Source organism: Thermobia domestica, chromosome 17 (genome assembly GCF_964235325.1).
Source record: "Thermobia domestica chromosome 17, izTheDome1.hap1.1, whole genome shotgun sequence".
NCBI classification, from domain to species: Eukaryota; Metazoa; Arthropoda; class Insecta; order Zygentoma; family Lepismatidae; genus Thermobia; species Thermobia domestica.
Genome location: NC_137470.1, coordinates 123599968 through 123614629, shown reverse-complemented (window position 1 = coordinate 123614629; position 14662 = coordinate 123599968). Strand labels below are relative to the sequence as shown.

Below are 14662 nucleotides of genomic sequence, written 5' to 3'. Positions count from 1 at the left end.
AGCCGCAGTGGTTCAGTAGTAGAGCACTCACTTCTCGTATACACGGTCTTTGGTTCAATCCCAGGTGGTGTCAAGTGTTCTGGCGGACGAACACCGTGTACGTGGGTTTTCTGGAATTCTCCCGTTTTTTCCCCACTGTATTTATTCCACCATTTCTTTCATTATCATCATCTCGCTTAACCTTGGTGCATAATCGTAGATCTTTAAAAAGAAAAAAAAAACTGAAAATTTTTGCCTTAGAGATCATTTTTAATGCCCTATATTGCATACATAGACATATTTAGTGGTATCTGTTGATCTTTATTCTTCCATATCTGTGAAAATGACTATGTTTGTGGCTTCATACCTTTTGAACCACCCGACCGATCTCGATCAAATTTTCAACATTGATGAGATTTAGGCCTGGGATGTTTTTTTATCGTTTCACTTGGACGGTGCAACTTAGGAGTGAAGGGAAATATTTAAAAAATGATCGAAAGTGACCTATATTAGGGTCGAATCCATAGTTTTCGGGGTCGCTGAGATGAACAGTGACAATCCCGATGCCACTTAAATCCAAATTCAGCCGCGCAACTTGTAAGAGGGCGAGATATATATATATAAAAATGATCGAAAATGACCGATATTAGTGTCGAATCCATAGTTTTCAGGGTCGCTGAGATTAACAGTGACACTTCCGATGCCGCTTAAATCCAAATTCAGCTCCGCGATTTGGGAGAGGAGGAGATACATAAACTGATCGAAAGTGACCGATATTAATATAGAACCCATAGTTTTCGGAGTCGCTGAAATGAACAGTGACACTTTTGAAGCCCTTTAAATCCAAATTCAGCCCACAATAGTAACGTTTAATTTTTAAGACAAAAAAAAAGTCTATCAGAGAGCGCTTTAGTAATAGGAAATGGCGACTGACTAGCGGAACATATTACTAACGTTTCTTATTTTAGCCCAGCGAAGCGATTAATAGACTCTAGTATTATATAAAATTAAGCTAAGTAAATTTCACCTCAGGCCATGCAGGCCAAACAGCTGTACAATGTGGAAGTAAAGGCTCACACTTTCTTTACTTCGGCACACACATGCTCCCGCCACTTTTATCCCCATGTTGCCATAGATGCTGAATGAAACGCAGAGCCGCATTGAAACGAGGGTAGAACGACAAAAATCCCTTGACTCCCACCGGAGATCGAACCCTGCCAGCCGGTTGGCAAATAGACGCCTTACGAACTATGCTAGCGCAACTATATAACTATACCGGTAGATGTTCTAAAAATGGCGCCCGTGAAGAGCAAAGAGGTATTCTACAGGTCGAAATAAAGCCAAAATGATATATAATGATATACCCTCCGGGATCTCCTTCAGCTGGTATGTGGAATGAAAAATGTAACTATGTGGCAGCGTCGTTAATTAACTTGAAACCATTAGCATTACTCTACGAAATCATGAAGCAGTTACATCGATTGTTACGCTAAAAAGTGGTGGTAATGTCAACGTCTATCGACGTTAATGTCATCAGGAAAGAATTGATGTAACTAATTGCAGGATTGGTAGATCTACTCTATGGTTCTTTACCTGCGACGTTGCCACGTAGTGCAGTTCGGTCTCCAGATGAGGACTCAAAAGGTATACATTTATATATATTCGTTGCTTTATTTTGAGTTTTAGAATAGTTCTTTTTAGTCGGTGGGCGCCATTTTTTAGAACACCCGACATATAAAGATGTCAAATCCGGAGATTTTATTAGACTGTTGGTCGGATCTGTCAGCTACCCATATCCCATTTTATACCATTGAAAAAAGATGCTAAAATTTACAGATCTCGCCGTCAGATGGCAGCAGACATCCTCAATCTACCGCACGAAATTGAAATTTTGCAGATCTTCGTTACTGTCTACCAGAGTGTATTATTTTGCACACCTATTGCTTCTATCGACAGTATACATTTACCTTTTTTGTTTTGTCTATTTTTATCTGTACATGCATTGTCGCTGTTGGTTTTGTTGCTTGGTTCGTTGATTTGAAGTTTGGCGGCCTGTTCAGCAGCGAGGCTGTATGAGATGTGCACATACAACTTAAGGTGGAATCTGAATCAACATGAGCTTCCTCTTGGAATCGAACCGGGGTCTCTTTCTCCAAAGATACGTACGGTAAGCATGTTGCCATGACGGAGTTCTCTATTCACTTTGTGTACGTGAATTTGAAATTTCTTTCAGAAAATGTAGATTAGTGATGGGGAAGAAATTTTGGACGGGGCCATAGAAAAAAGAAAAAAATAGCGAGTTAGTATAATTTACTATAAGCAACAGGGGTATATTTTACAAAATTCTTGTAATACTAAGCCTATTAATGATTGAAAGATAATGAAGGGAAACGTTATGAATGGAAGTGAGAATAACTTTCTAAAAGTTTCTCACAGTCGGGTTGAAACTGGGATACACTAATTTTCGGGAGTGTAGTAATATTCGTGAGATTAGGAGTAATATTGCGGCCGGAAACAATCCTTTAAGGAGCTGCTTCTGACTCGTGGACAGTAGTTTGCCCATTGGTGCCGTGAATCATTCAAATTCCAGTAATATATATATATATATATATATATATATATATATATATATATAGTCCATTTCCAGCTATATTAAGTGGGATTTGTTGCTTGAAGTTGGATTCGAATCACTATTCGGGTTCATATCTGAGACTTTCCTTTCTTTCTGGGAAACGAACCTGAGAATGCTTGGACAATGCCCGTTACTCACTTGGCCAGAAAGTGACATTCTTGTTCGCCGTTTGTAGGTAGTTTAGATGTTTTTCTATTTTTGGTGTTAATAATTCCCGACTTATTTATCTTTCGTTAACCTACATTTGAATTTAAATCGGAGTTCCGTCGTGGCTATATCGTTTGCGTACGCGCCTGTGTTGTGTGAGATCCGGATTTGATTCCCGGTGAAAGCTCATGGGGTTCGGATCTGATGTTAAGCTATAGGTCTATGTCTCATATACGTCTCTGCTGAAAGGGAGGATAAGCTAATCCAACCAACCAGTCAATTGAAATCTTAAAAAATAAATTTAGAAAAATAAATAAATGCAGAGTGAATGTTTCATACAACCTAAAAATTACATAAGTTAGCACTTATAAAACAAACAAATATGTTCATTAATACATATCTACTACACATCTTCATAAATTAGTTCGGATTATTTACTTTCTTTTCCTTTCGTTTTGATGTAGATGAATGAAGCTCAACCATTTGAAGAACAGATTCAAGCTAAGCGTACATCAAGGCCTATATCTCGTCTGTGTAGTTTAATTCCATCTCCGTCACAAAGTACTACTTCTCAGGTAAAAACGAGTTTTAAGTTTGATATTGTTTTGTAATAATTAGTATATTACAGTCTGTTAATATATTAATCGATACTGATTATCCTATTTTCATGAGCATACTAAAACTAAAGTGTATTTGTCAAGTTCATTTTATCTATCTTGTAGAATACGCACTAGAGTGAAACCTTCCTTAGTGAACACTTCCATAATACGGATATTTTCCACTAGCGAAAATATATTTATTATTATGGCAGAGAACCCTCTTTTTACCTCGAGCTCCTTCGTGGCTAAGCGGTTAGTGTACGCGCCTTTGGCGAAGAGACCCGGGTTCGATTCCGAGCGGCAGCTCATGCGGTTGGGATTTCTCGTTAATCAGTAGGTCCACATCTCATAGAGCCTCGCTACGGAACGGAACGTTAAGCTCAAAATCACCTCGCCTCCCCTATCTTTTTATCGATACTCAGATACGGGCATGGACAGTCCTTTTTTTTTTTTTTTTTTCATCGTTTTTGTAACATCTTGAAGGACGGAAATTGTTCTCTTTTTATTCGTGTTTAACGCAGAAAAGACCTTCGCAGTTTTAAAATAGTAAATGTGTAACCAGTACAGGAGACAGAAAAAAAAAATGTTAAGTTCCCCACAAAGTATCTGTCACAAGTTGACTTGGTGAAACACCACCGTAGAACAATTGTAAGGTGATGTTTTCCTCTCTGTGCACAATAAGTTTTCAGTATTTAATAGTAATGCTACTTGTTCTTATCGCATTTTTTTTTTTCTTTTAGAACAGTCAGTGTGCGAATTAAAAGATTTTTACAGGTGAATTACATGGACTTGAGAAGAAAAAATGCCATACATGCAGTGTATTTTGCAGCCCAAATAAGCACCACCCTACGATACTTTTTATTTCTTTACATGGGTGGATATCCCCTTCATCTACCTAGTAGTTTCGATACTGATTACAGTATTTCTATATTATCCTATGTTTACATTCACAAATAATGTATTTATTATACAGGGTTAGCCTAAATGATTCATTGGGTTTCTAAGCACTATTTGTTTACAAGTATTGGGTCGATGCATAAGTTCAAGCGGTTTCCTTGTAAGTTGGCAACAATGCGGTGTGAAGCGATTGTTTATTGTTATTCCGCGATTGTTTATCGTTATCGTTATTCGTTATATCGTTTACCTTAGTTTGGAGTTTGTGTGTTGTGACACACAGGTTTTCTTGATTGTGAACGTATTATTGTATATATTTCAGATAAACCAATATGGAATGTCAAGTTGAGAAAAGTGATTATTTCCGTCACATCTTACTCTTCGAGTTTAACCGGGGATCCAGTGCATCAGAAGCTGCGAGAACAATTTGTGCAGTGAACGGGAATGAAGCAATTGCTGAAAGAACAGCACAGAAATAATTTTCCGCTTTCAAGCTTTGTCTGATGGTCCACGTTCTGGAAGACCTTCAGATTTTGACGAAAATCGCTTGAATGAGTTGCTTCATGAGAATCCTCGTCAAACAATGCGGGAAATGGCGCAAGTTTTTGAATGTGTATGCAATGTATTGTTATGTCTATGTTGTATTTGTATTAACAGAACAGCAGAATTAAAACCAGTTGAGAATGCTCAAAGAGCATTGCCAGAACGAACTTAAAAAGAATGGAGATACGGAGCGGGAAGGATAACTGTCATTGTTCCTAGATGTAAAAGTAAATCTTTTTATCCAAACCTTCTTCTCTTTCTCGCAAAAATTAGCAAAATATCATCTCTCTATGACTTACAGTTCTCGAGATATGGTTGCTTAAATATCTAGAAATTCGAACATTTTTGGCCAACATCTGGGGAACGGTGGCCAGTTGGCCAGTAGACAGTTAATCAGTGGCCACCGATTACTATTTGGTACCAAAATATTTACCATCCTCTTAGGTATTGTTCAACAACAAAATATCATCTCTCTACAACTTATGGTTCCCGAGCTATGGCTTTTTAAATATCTAGAAAGTGGCCATTATTTGGCCAATATCACGGGAGCGGTAAGTCATAGAGAGATGATATTCGTGTTAATCAATACCTAAGATAATGGTGAACATTTTGGTACCGATAATAATGGGTGACCACTAGCGAACTGGCCATTGGCCAAACCAGTGGCCAGTTGGACAGTGGCCACCGGTTACTATTTGATACCAAATATTTACCATCCTCTTAGGTATTGATCAACATCAATATCATCTCTCTACAACTTATGGTTCCCGAGCTATGGCTCGTTAGATATGTAGAAATTGGCCATTTTTGGCCAATATCACGGGAACGGTAAGTCAGAGAGATGATATTGGTGTTAATCAATCCCTGGCTAATAGAATGTTAAACATTTTGGTACCGATATTAATTGATTGTCACTGGCTAACTGGCCATTGGCCAAACCAATGGCCAGTTGGACAGTGGCCACCGGGTACTATTTGGTACCAAAATGTTTACCATCCTTTTAGATATTGATCAACACCAATATGATCTATCTATGACTTACGGTTCCCGAGATGTGGCTCCTTAAATCTCTGGAATTCGGCATTTTTGGCCAATATCTCGGGAACGGTAAGAGTGTCACGAAAAATTTAATAACTTTCTCTGATACTTTTTGATGTTTTATCGAATGCAGTGTTCAAAATTGAAAAAATCGCAAATACCGGACAGACAGACACAGACATAGAGAATTCAGTAACGAACTTTTTAAGTTCGTTCATAAAATATAAAATATAAGAACCGCACGAACTTATGCATCGACCCAATATTCGACATACAAAGACTGATGATACATGAAAAGATACATACACTCACCAAGTTTCTAGTACATTCTACAAATGTTGAATGTGATCGCCGCCCTTGGTCACTTGGCACATATCTAAATGATAATCTAGTTCCGTTCATACGTTCAGTGTCGTGTTTCTGTCAATGTAACGGGATCGTTACACGCTTCCTGGACAGGGTTGAATTCAGGGGGTAGCCCGGGGAAATCTCCCCCCTCCCCGAAGAAAATCCATTCCCCCCCGGAGAAACTCAAAAAATTTCAGTCACAAAATGTAGAAATTACTTCACCCAATTATTTGCCTTCTTTCCGTGCACGTGCAGACGAAATCCGATCTCTCAATATATACATAAATGACGCAGACCCATTCTATATAAATATTAAACATGTAACATCTAAGATAGAACACCAAATAGTTAATAAAACTTATATTTATTAACGCTATGACCGAGTTTGGCAGAACATTAAATTGTTAACTGCTGAAGAAAGGTTTGTATTTTAGTAGGTACTATACTCTCGCCCTATATTATATATTAGTAGGTAGCACTAGCACAGATTGAGATAGGAAAGGAAAGATAGGGAAGATCTTTTGATCATTCCATATGATCTCTGATGTCAGCAGACTTCAGTTCTTGAAAATATACAGTTCTTGCATTATTTGAAATAGGGCGCCTAAGTCCCATTTCTCGCATCGGAAGTAACAGACGTAAATGTGTTTTACGATTGTTAAAGTAAACACACCTTTCTTTAATTAAAAATGATTCAGTTAAAGGGTGAGATTCAGAGGGCGTTATTTAGAGGGATCAGGGAGGAACAGTTATCCCTCCTTGGTTAGAGATTTATATAGAATTTATCAATATGATAGTAGTATATAAGTAAAAGATTACTATTGAAGGTGATGAAGATCCTGCTCAGTGCCGTGCCATGGGGAAGAGGCAAGCGGGGCGACGGCCCCGGGCGCCAAAGTAAGGGGTTTAAAATTCGGGAGGGAAAAAGAAAAGAAAAGAAGGAAAGAAAAACAGAGGAATGAAACACATGTGCACATATATAAAATGAAAGGAAAAAAGTAATGAAAAGTGCTCAAAATCAAGGAAAAGCAGGGTTTACTTTTTAAAATTTTCTCACCTTTCGCGGCTGGTCTGTCGACCTCACTCATATATACGGGGTGCCATCGTATACTCTCGCGCCAAGCGCTGATTTTCCACGACTCGGCACTAATTCTACTGAAGATTTCGTAAACTAAACTATTGATGTGTATGCAGTGAAGAAACCAAGGCTAATACAGGGTTTTCATAAAGTATGGACGGATTTAATTCGCTTATCATTTACATAAAAATGCTCATATTGAAATCAAATAAAGTGCAAACGGTAGCGGAAGGATTAAATTTTTACCTGTAATCTGCACCAGCTCAGTTCATTCACCGACACACCTCCAACTGGGCGCCATTTACGTCCACACATTCGCGTAGGCGGCGCTGGAATGATGCTTTCCCTTACCCTGCTCACTGCTGCAGGCGATGTTGGCGGCCTCCCACTTCGAGGACGGTCCAGGATGCTTCCTGTCTCCAAGACCTTAGCATGCCACTTTCGGATTGCACTCTCAGTCGGTGCCGGCTTTTTGAACTCTTTGGTGAACTTTCGACACACCAGAATTGGTGATTTTAGCTCTTCGTACCACAGAACATATTGCGCTTTCTCTTTCACCGACGCCATCTTTGATACGGTAATAGTGTTGCCAACTAAAAATTTAATCCTTCCGCTATCGTTTGCACTTTATTTGATTTCATTATGAGCATTTTTATGATTATAAGCAAATTAAATCCGTCCAGACTTTATGAAAACCCTGTATGCTTGATTTAGAATCAGAAGTGTGAGAAAGAATGATAACTTTTTGATATTCCTATGTATGTTGTTTTAGGACAAAAAATATTTCAGTTAATATAAATCTTTTTAAAAACTTCTACATTGGTAACAAACAGTAACTACTGAATATAGGAAATAATAACAAAAGTAGTTACTGTAAATAGCAGTTAAAGTTTAGTGTAAAATATTTTTGCCAGTTTTTATTTAATGTTTTAGATAAAATTAAACGATTGTTGTTTTTTAAATTATAATCTCACATTGAATATTTATCATCAATTAGTCTCAATATTAGGTAAGATGTAGATGTGAATGGAATTGTTAAATATACTGCTTTCTTGCAAAAATACAGAAAAACAACTCTCCCCCCGAGGAGTTGACATTCCCCCCGAGTGAAAATGTCTGAATTCAACACTGTTCCTGGATTAGGAAAAGAAAGCAAAAATGAATAGGAAACAAAATTTCATTTAATTATGTATCTGATTATATATTCAGAAAGGGAGACAGAATTTGGAAGTTTACAGCTTGCCTTTGTTTTAAAAGATTTCGTTTAAAAAAAAAAATGCTTGAGTAAGATTGATTGTGAGAAGATGAACTTTTAAATTCAGGGTCAAGTGCCTCAAGGTCTTTTTGCTTATGCGCCTGTAGGTCGTTTGCGCAAGGTCGGAGCTTAGGACAGCAAGCAGCTTGCCTTAGCAAGCTGACTCGAGAAGGAATGCACGTACGGGGAACATCGAGGAGGTGTAATTGTTTGAATGGCAAAAATTAAAATGGATTTTGTGCTACGCTTCGTGTTTCTTTCGAATTGAAGTCGTTGGCTGTAGAATTTGTGTATTTATTATCTGCAGTGAAATAAGAATAACCATTTTAGTGAGGATTTTGAAAAATTTAATCTTTATAAATTTGTGCTACTTTTCGTGTGTATTGATAATTTTTCAAGACTGTGTAGTTTTAGTGTTGAATGTAAGTTTGGTGAAAGAATAGAAGGGAGACTCGGTTCAGTTCTCTCTATTACCGTTAACAAGGTAACAAACTTAAAGGTTTATTTGTATTGCTTAGTCTCACGGAAGTGCAGTATTTTATATTATTCCGTATTTTCTTATGGAAGAAATTGTGGGTCCACGTCCCATTTTCTCTTTGAGTTGCTGATTAAAAATTTGGGACCGTTTAAACTGAAAGATTTACATAAGTCCTCACTATATAATGGAGTAATCTTATTTGTGAATGAGTCCAAGACAATTGAAACCAGGAGAAAGACGCAATTTAAAGGTAACAAAGACGGAAATTAAAAGGTGAGTTGAATTTCAATTTTGCTAGTAGTTGTCTCGTCTGTGTTTGTTAAGTTATGTTGTGGGTCGTCTCTTGTCATCCATTTGGCTAGAATTATTGAATGTTATATTAAGAAAGTTTGCGCGAGTCAAATCGGAAAATCCAGGGGTGAGAAGGTAGCGGGCTTATACCCAAAGCCTCAGAAATGTTAATAGACTTGTATTCTTTGCAGGTTTAATGTTCCTGAGATTACTTACCCGTTCAGTTATTACTCTTCCTAATAATTGTAGATTCAGAAGCGAATATTTTTTTCAAAAAAAAAAAGTAAAAAAGAATTTATTTTCTTATAAAGTAAACGTTGTTTGAAATGTTTGAGCTGTTTGAGCTTTCTTTTTTAATCCAGTAAAGAGCCATATATCTTGTCAAATTTAAAGCTTTCGCGTAAGTTATGAGAGAAATACGGCTCGAATTAGTATTCTATAACCTAACAATTAATTATGAGCTATAGATTTTTGTATTATATTTAATAACTAAGTTTTTGTGGAAAATTATAAGCCGATATTTTTTTGTAGAAAGGTATCTTGATTCGGAATATGAAGCAAATCTTCCTCTAAAACTTAATGAATTTGAGATTTTCGTGAAAAACGATTATGGTTAATGGCGTCATAGAGGAGAGGTCCTGAATTGGCTCTAAGTAATTGAATATATAATTGAATGCTGAAACTGAAGGAGTTTGCCTATTTACTTGGTAATTGCTCGATATTGGAAGTTTATATGTTTTGGAGATGTTTTATTCCTACTTACAAAATAAAGTTGATGAGATCCATTTCTGATTTGGCGGCGAGGATAAATATTAATAATTGTAATTTATTGTAATAAAGAAGTTTTCCTGGAAAGTGTTTCTGTTGTTATTGTTTAATATTGATAATATTTTGTGTGTTTGGTATTTACCTCTGGATTTCCGACTTAAAATTAATAATTACACTTTCTTGTTGCTTCCTCGTGTAAAGCCCCTTCTGTGGCCATTGGATTGGTTTTCCCCCCACCTTTCGTTACAAATTGTTCCTCATCAGGTCCGCTTGCTAAGGCAAGCTGCTTGCTGTCCTAAGCTCCAACCATGCGCAAACGACCTACAGGCGCATAAGCAAAAAGACCGTGTGGCGCTTGACCCTGAATTTAAAGGAAATCTTCTAACAATCAGTCTTACTCAAACAACTTTTTTAAAACGAAATCTTTTAAAACAAAGGCAAGCTGTAAACTTCCAAATTTTGTCTCCCTTTCTGAATATATAATCAGATACATAATTAAATGCAATTTTATTTGCTATTCATTTTTTCTTTCTTTTCTGAATCCAGGAAGCGTGTAACGATCCCGTTACACCATCACAGGAGCAATGATGCGCTCCTGGAGTTCTTGCAACGTTTTTGGAATTGGGGGTACATAAACTTTGTCCTTAACAACCTCACATAAAGAAATCACATGGCGTGAGATCTGGCGACCTAAAGGACCATGGCAACAGAGGAACATCACCCACACGAGCGCGCCCTATCCCGCGATGTGGCAGTTCTCTGTTGAGAATGGCACGGACAAGTCTGCCTCAGTTAGGTGGAGCCTCGTCCTGTTAAAAGATGAAAGTCGAGGAGTCAGCAATCAGTTGTAGCAACAACCAGAACTGCAATACAAAAACTCCTCTCCTGCGTTGCCGCTATCTTGTAGAGTGCCGTCACAAGCCTGCCATCTAGCATGCACACGAGGCTTTTCAAACTTGGTGAATATATCTATCTTTTCATGTATCTTCCGTCTTTGCACGACGTATACTTACAAATAAACAGTGTTTTGAAACCCGATGAATCACTTAGGCTAACGCTGTATACTGCATACAATTACCGTATGAGCTATGAGTAACCTAAATTTGTGTAACCTCTCTTTAACGGAGGCCTCTCATTTATAGACAGATAATCAGGTAAATGGTTAGGTTTTCAGCACAATAAGGTTTGCTGATGACTTAGCGTTGATAGCGGAGAATAATGAGGACATGCAGAAAGCACTTTCAAGCTTGAACAAACAACTGGAAAAAGCATGCAAAATGAAGATAAATAAGATGAAAACGAAAGTGATAAAGTGCACAAGAGCAGGACACGAAGGAGCAAACGTATGGCTAGATGGAGAGAAAATCGAAGACGTTAAGACGTCCCCCTATTTAGGAAGTCTAATATCCTCGGACGCAGGGACGTGTAGTGCGTATCACCGCTGTTACCGGCGGTAACGGTAAAAATATTACAGTTTTTCGTTGTTTTCATATCTTCAAATTTCATTATCGATATGGGAAGATGTTTACATTTTCCTTTTTCTTTTCTTTCTCTTTTTGAGTTTGGATGGCCTATGCTTTATTTACATTGTAAACGAATGCAACATGCCAACACCAAATAGGAGCATACTGTTGTTGATACCGCAGATTTCAGAGGTAACGCGAACCCCGATAGCGTTCGTTCACTCCAGAAGGACCTTTTAGTGTGCCAGCCAGAAGCATCCTGCGCGCTCGTATTTGGACTTTCGGAATAGCCCTTATGTTACCGTTCGGCTGAGTGGAACAGGAAAAAATATGAACGTTCCCTGTCAAAACAAGGAGAATCTAGAATATCATCAACATGTATATTCTACTCACCGCCCGCTTAGCAGTCTGTTCGCTCTCCTCTCGCTGTAGAGGATCGAGCGGGCGGTAACTCTACTATACTGTTTCGTTTTCTTCTCCATTCTAGAGACCTGCACGGGCCGAATTTTTCGGCCCCACCCGGCCCGGCCCGATAAGTTTTTTTAAAATTCTTGGCCCAAGCCCGGCCCGGACCCGATAAATTTTAAAAGTTTCATTTTGTAACATTTTTCACACTTCTTCCGTTTGCCTTTATTCTAATTATCGTTTAACGAAAGTCAATAATTATTAAAGAATTGCAATTAATTGCCCCCAGCCCGGCCCGACCTGAAGAGAAATCAGTGTCGGCCCGCCCAAGCCCGGCCCATGCAGGTCTCTACTCCATTCTAAGGATAGAAACTTGGCTGTAATTTCAGTATTCATAAGGTTATTTCATTTTCTTAACAGCATACAATTTCGGACAAATATAAGTAGCAGGTTTTTCATACTAATAGCATTTAATACGTGCTACTGTGAGACTGATGTTCTAGTGCATTATTTATATGTTAATCTATCATTTTTATACGACTTTTGTATGTTAATATGTTATCTTTAAATTTGAATAATACAGCAACAGTGAACAAGAATAATATATTCCATAGGATATTCTAACAAAAATTTAATATAGGTTTACTTTGATTCAAAATAAAGTTTCTCTTTGAACGTTAATTTGAGCTTACGGGCATTATTATTTTTTTTTTTTTAATTGAGATTTTATTTCTGTTTAAACGGTATATACATTTAGATGGTTGTCTCATGCCTGAAGGAGCAAAGATATTGTCAGTCCCTGAAGTGTCATTAAATATATAGAAATGCCTATCGATGAAACACATTGTGATATATGGGAACTGTTTCAAGAGCAAGGGGAAATAGTAATGATAATTAAAGCGAAGCAGAGGTGTTGCCCGCGCGCCTTCCAATTCGAGTAATTATTATTATTTAGGATTTATGCTAATTAAGTTGAAAATATTTTGTTTTTAATTTAGTATAGAAAACTTTCGATGCAACAAATTTCCAACTCTAGCCGCTAGCCTACTAGTTGAATTTGGACTTTGATGCAGTTTGATGTGTTGAAAAAGAACTGCAATCGTCTTCATCGTGCCGCAGTTTGACTGTCTGACTAATTTTCAATACGGAAAACTTGTTGCTCAAACATACGATGAAACTCCAGTTATGGTTGGTGAGGTAGGGAACTGCAGCCTCTTGTTAATTATATTTTCATTCTTATGTCCATAGACTTAATTTAGTTTTAGAAAAGTCCGTTGATTATACAAAAGGGCGCAGGCGTAAATAGCACCCCCGCAACCCTCGTGGCGGAGAGGGGACGCACGAGCGCCAGGGTCGCAAAATATATCGAAACTAGGGGCGCATAACTAAAGGTTGCGGGAGCACTGAAGCTTCAAGTTACGCTACTGGAAAGGGGTATTTCTTTTTTTTAAATTGTGTTGGGACTTGCTTCTTCTTCCTCGAAGTCTTCAAAAAGAACAAATGCTCTGGATTATTTAGTCAACAAAAGTATCCCAACAGTCTCAAACACAAGGAATGGAACTATAGAAGTAGGGTAAATGATGTGCTGTATGTCTTTAAAGATGAACTGTTAGGAGTCTTTAAATCGATGATGGATAAAGCGGACGAATAGGATTCTCAAACCAGAGTTTGTGTAGCAAAATTCTATTAAACCTTTCAAAGTTTTGACTTCAATTTTTTACTTGAACTATTTTCTGTTACAGCATCAAGATAAGAAATCTTGTTCAATATCTTACAAAAGAAAGTTCATGGTGTAGGTTACTGCAGAAAGAAAACAGATGAGTTTGAAGAATACCTAAGATCATTGAGAGACAGTTTCAATAATATTTAGTAAAAAAATGAAATAACCTGAAGAGTCACATTGTTCAAAAAGTTCAAGGGTAAATGAAGTGGGATTTGACCACTTTGCCAATGCCTATAGTTTGAAATGGTTGACACTCTGAAAGAAAAAGTGAGTACTAGATTTTCTGTTATTAAGAAACAAGAGTTACTTGTAGTATCAGCAACCGGTAACAATCGTCAAAGTGTCATGCCACGTCACTGCTCGGACGGAAGAAGTGACAAAGACGTAAGTTCCAGAATAGCACAGGCTAAACAAGCATTCAATAGGAAAAGAAGACTGCTAACAATCAAGAAATGTGGCGTTGGTCGTTCGTAAACGATTTATTAAAACAGTGGTATGGAGCGTGGCGCTTTACGGATCAGAGACGTGGACATTGAGAAAAGCTGAAATATCCAAGGTGGGAGTATTTGAAATGTGGTGTTGGAGCAGAATGCTGCGCATATCATGAACCGAAAGGAAAAGGAATGAAGACGTACTAAAGGAAGCTATTGAAGGACGACAGATCATGAAGATAATAGGAAAAAGAAGAAACAACATGCTTGTCCATCTTATTCGGCTCTCCGATTGGATTACTATGCTGATAGAGGGAAAGGCAGAAGGAAAACCAGGAGGAGGAAGACGAAGGATAGAATATCTAGATGCAGATACGAAGAAGAGACCGTGTGAAAGTATAAAACATTTCTCCCAAGAGAGGGAAAAGTTTTAAAGTTTCCATGTTGCCCACCAACCTATGGTTGAGGTTAACAAGATGAATCAGATCTTATCGGTGTCCGTGATTGGGAGGTTACACCATATCCATAGAGCAAAGGCGATAACAAAAAGCAATAAGCGGGTTTCTGAAGTCGGTTCAGCGTCCCAACAA

The 14662-nt window shown here is 37.8% G+C and overlaps 1 protein-coding gene across 6 annotated transcripts in view; it reads left to right on the top strand.

The window, feature by feature from the left end:
- The window catches only part of LOC145674318 (sister chromatid cohesion protein PDS5 homolog B-B-like), a 271993-nt gene that overhangs the window by 235199 nt on the left and 22132 nt on the right, over positions 1–14662 (top strand). For 4 of the 6 annotated variants that reach the window (XM_081744213.1, XM_081744214.1, XM_081744217.1 and 1 more), the window contains one exon: positions 3223–3333. The exons of 1 other annotated variant lie outside the window; for it this stretch is intronic. In XM_081744213.1, coding sequence (XP_081600339.1) covers positions 3223–3333 — 111 coding nt within the window. Of the gene's footprint in view, positions 1–3222; positions 3334–12916; positions 13243–14662 lie in introns of those variants that run through there. One more of the 6 variants, XM_081744215.1, reaches the window with a different exon arrangement.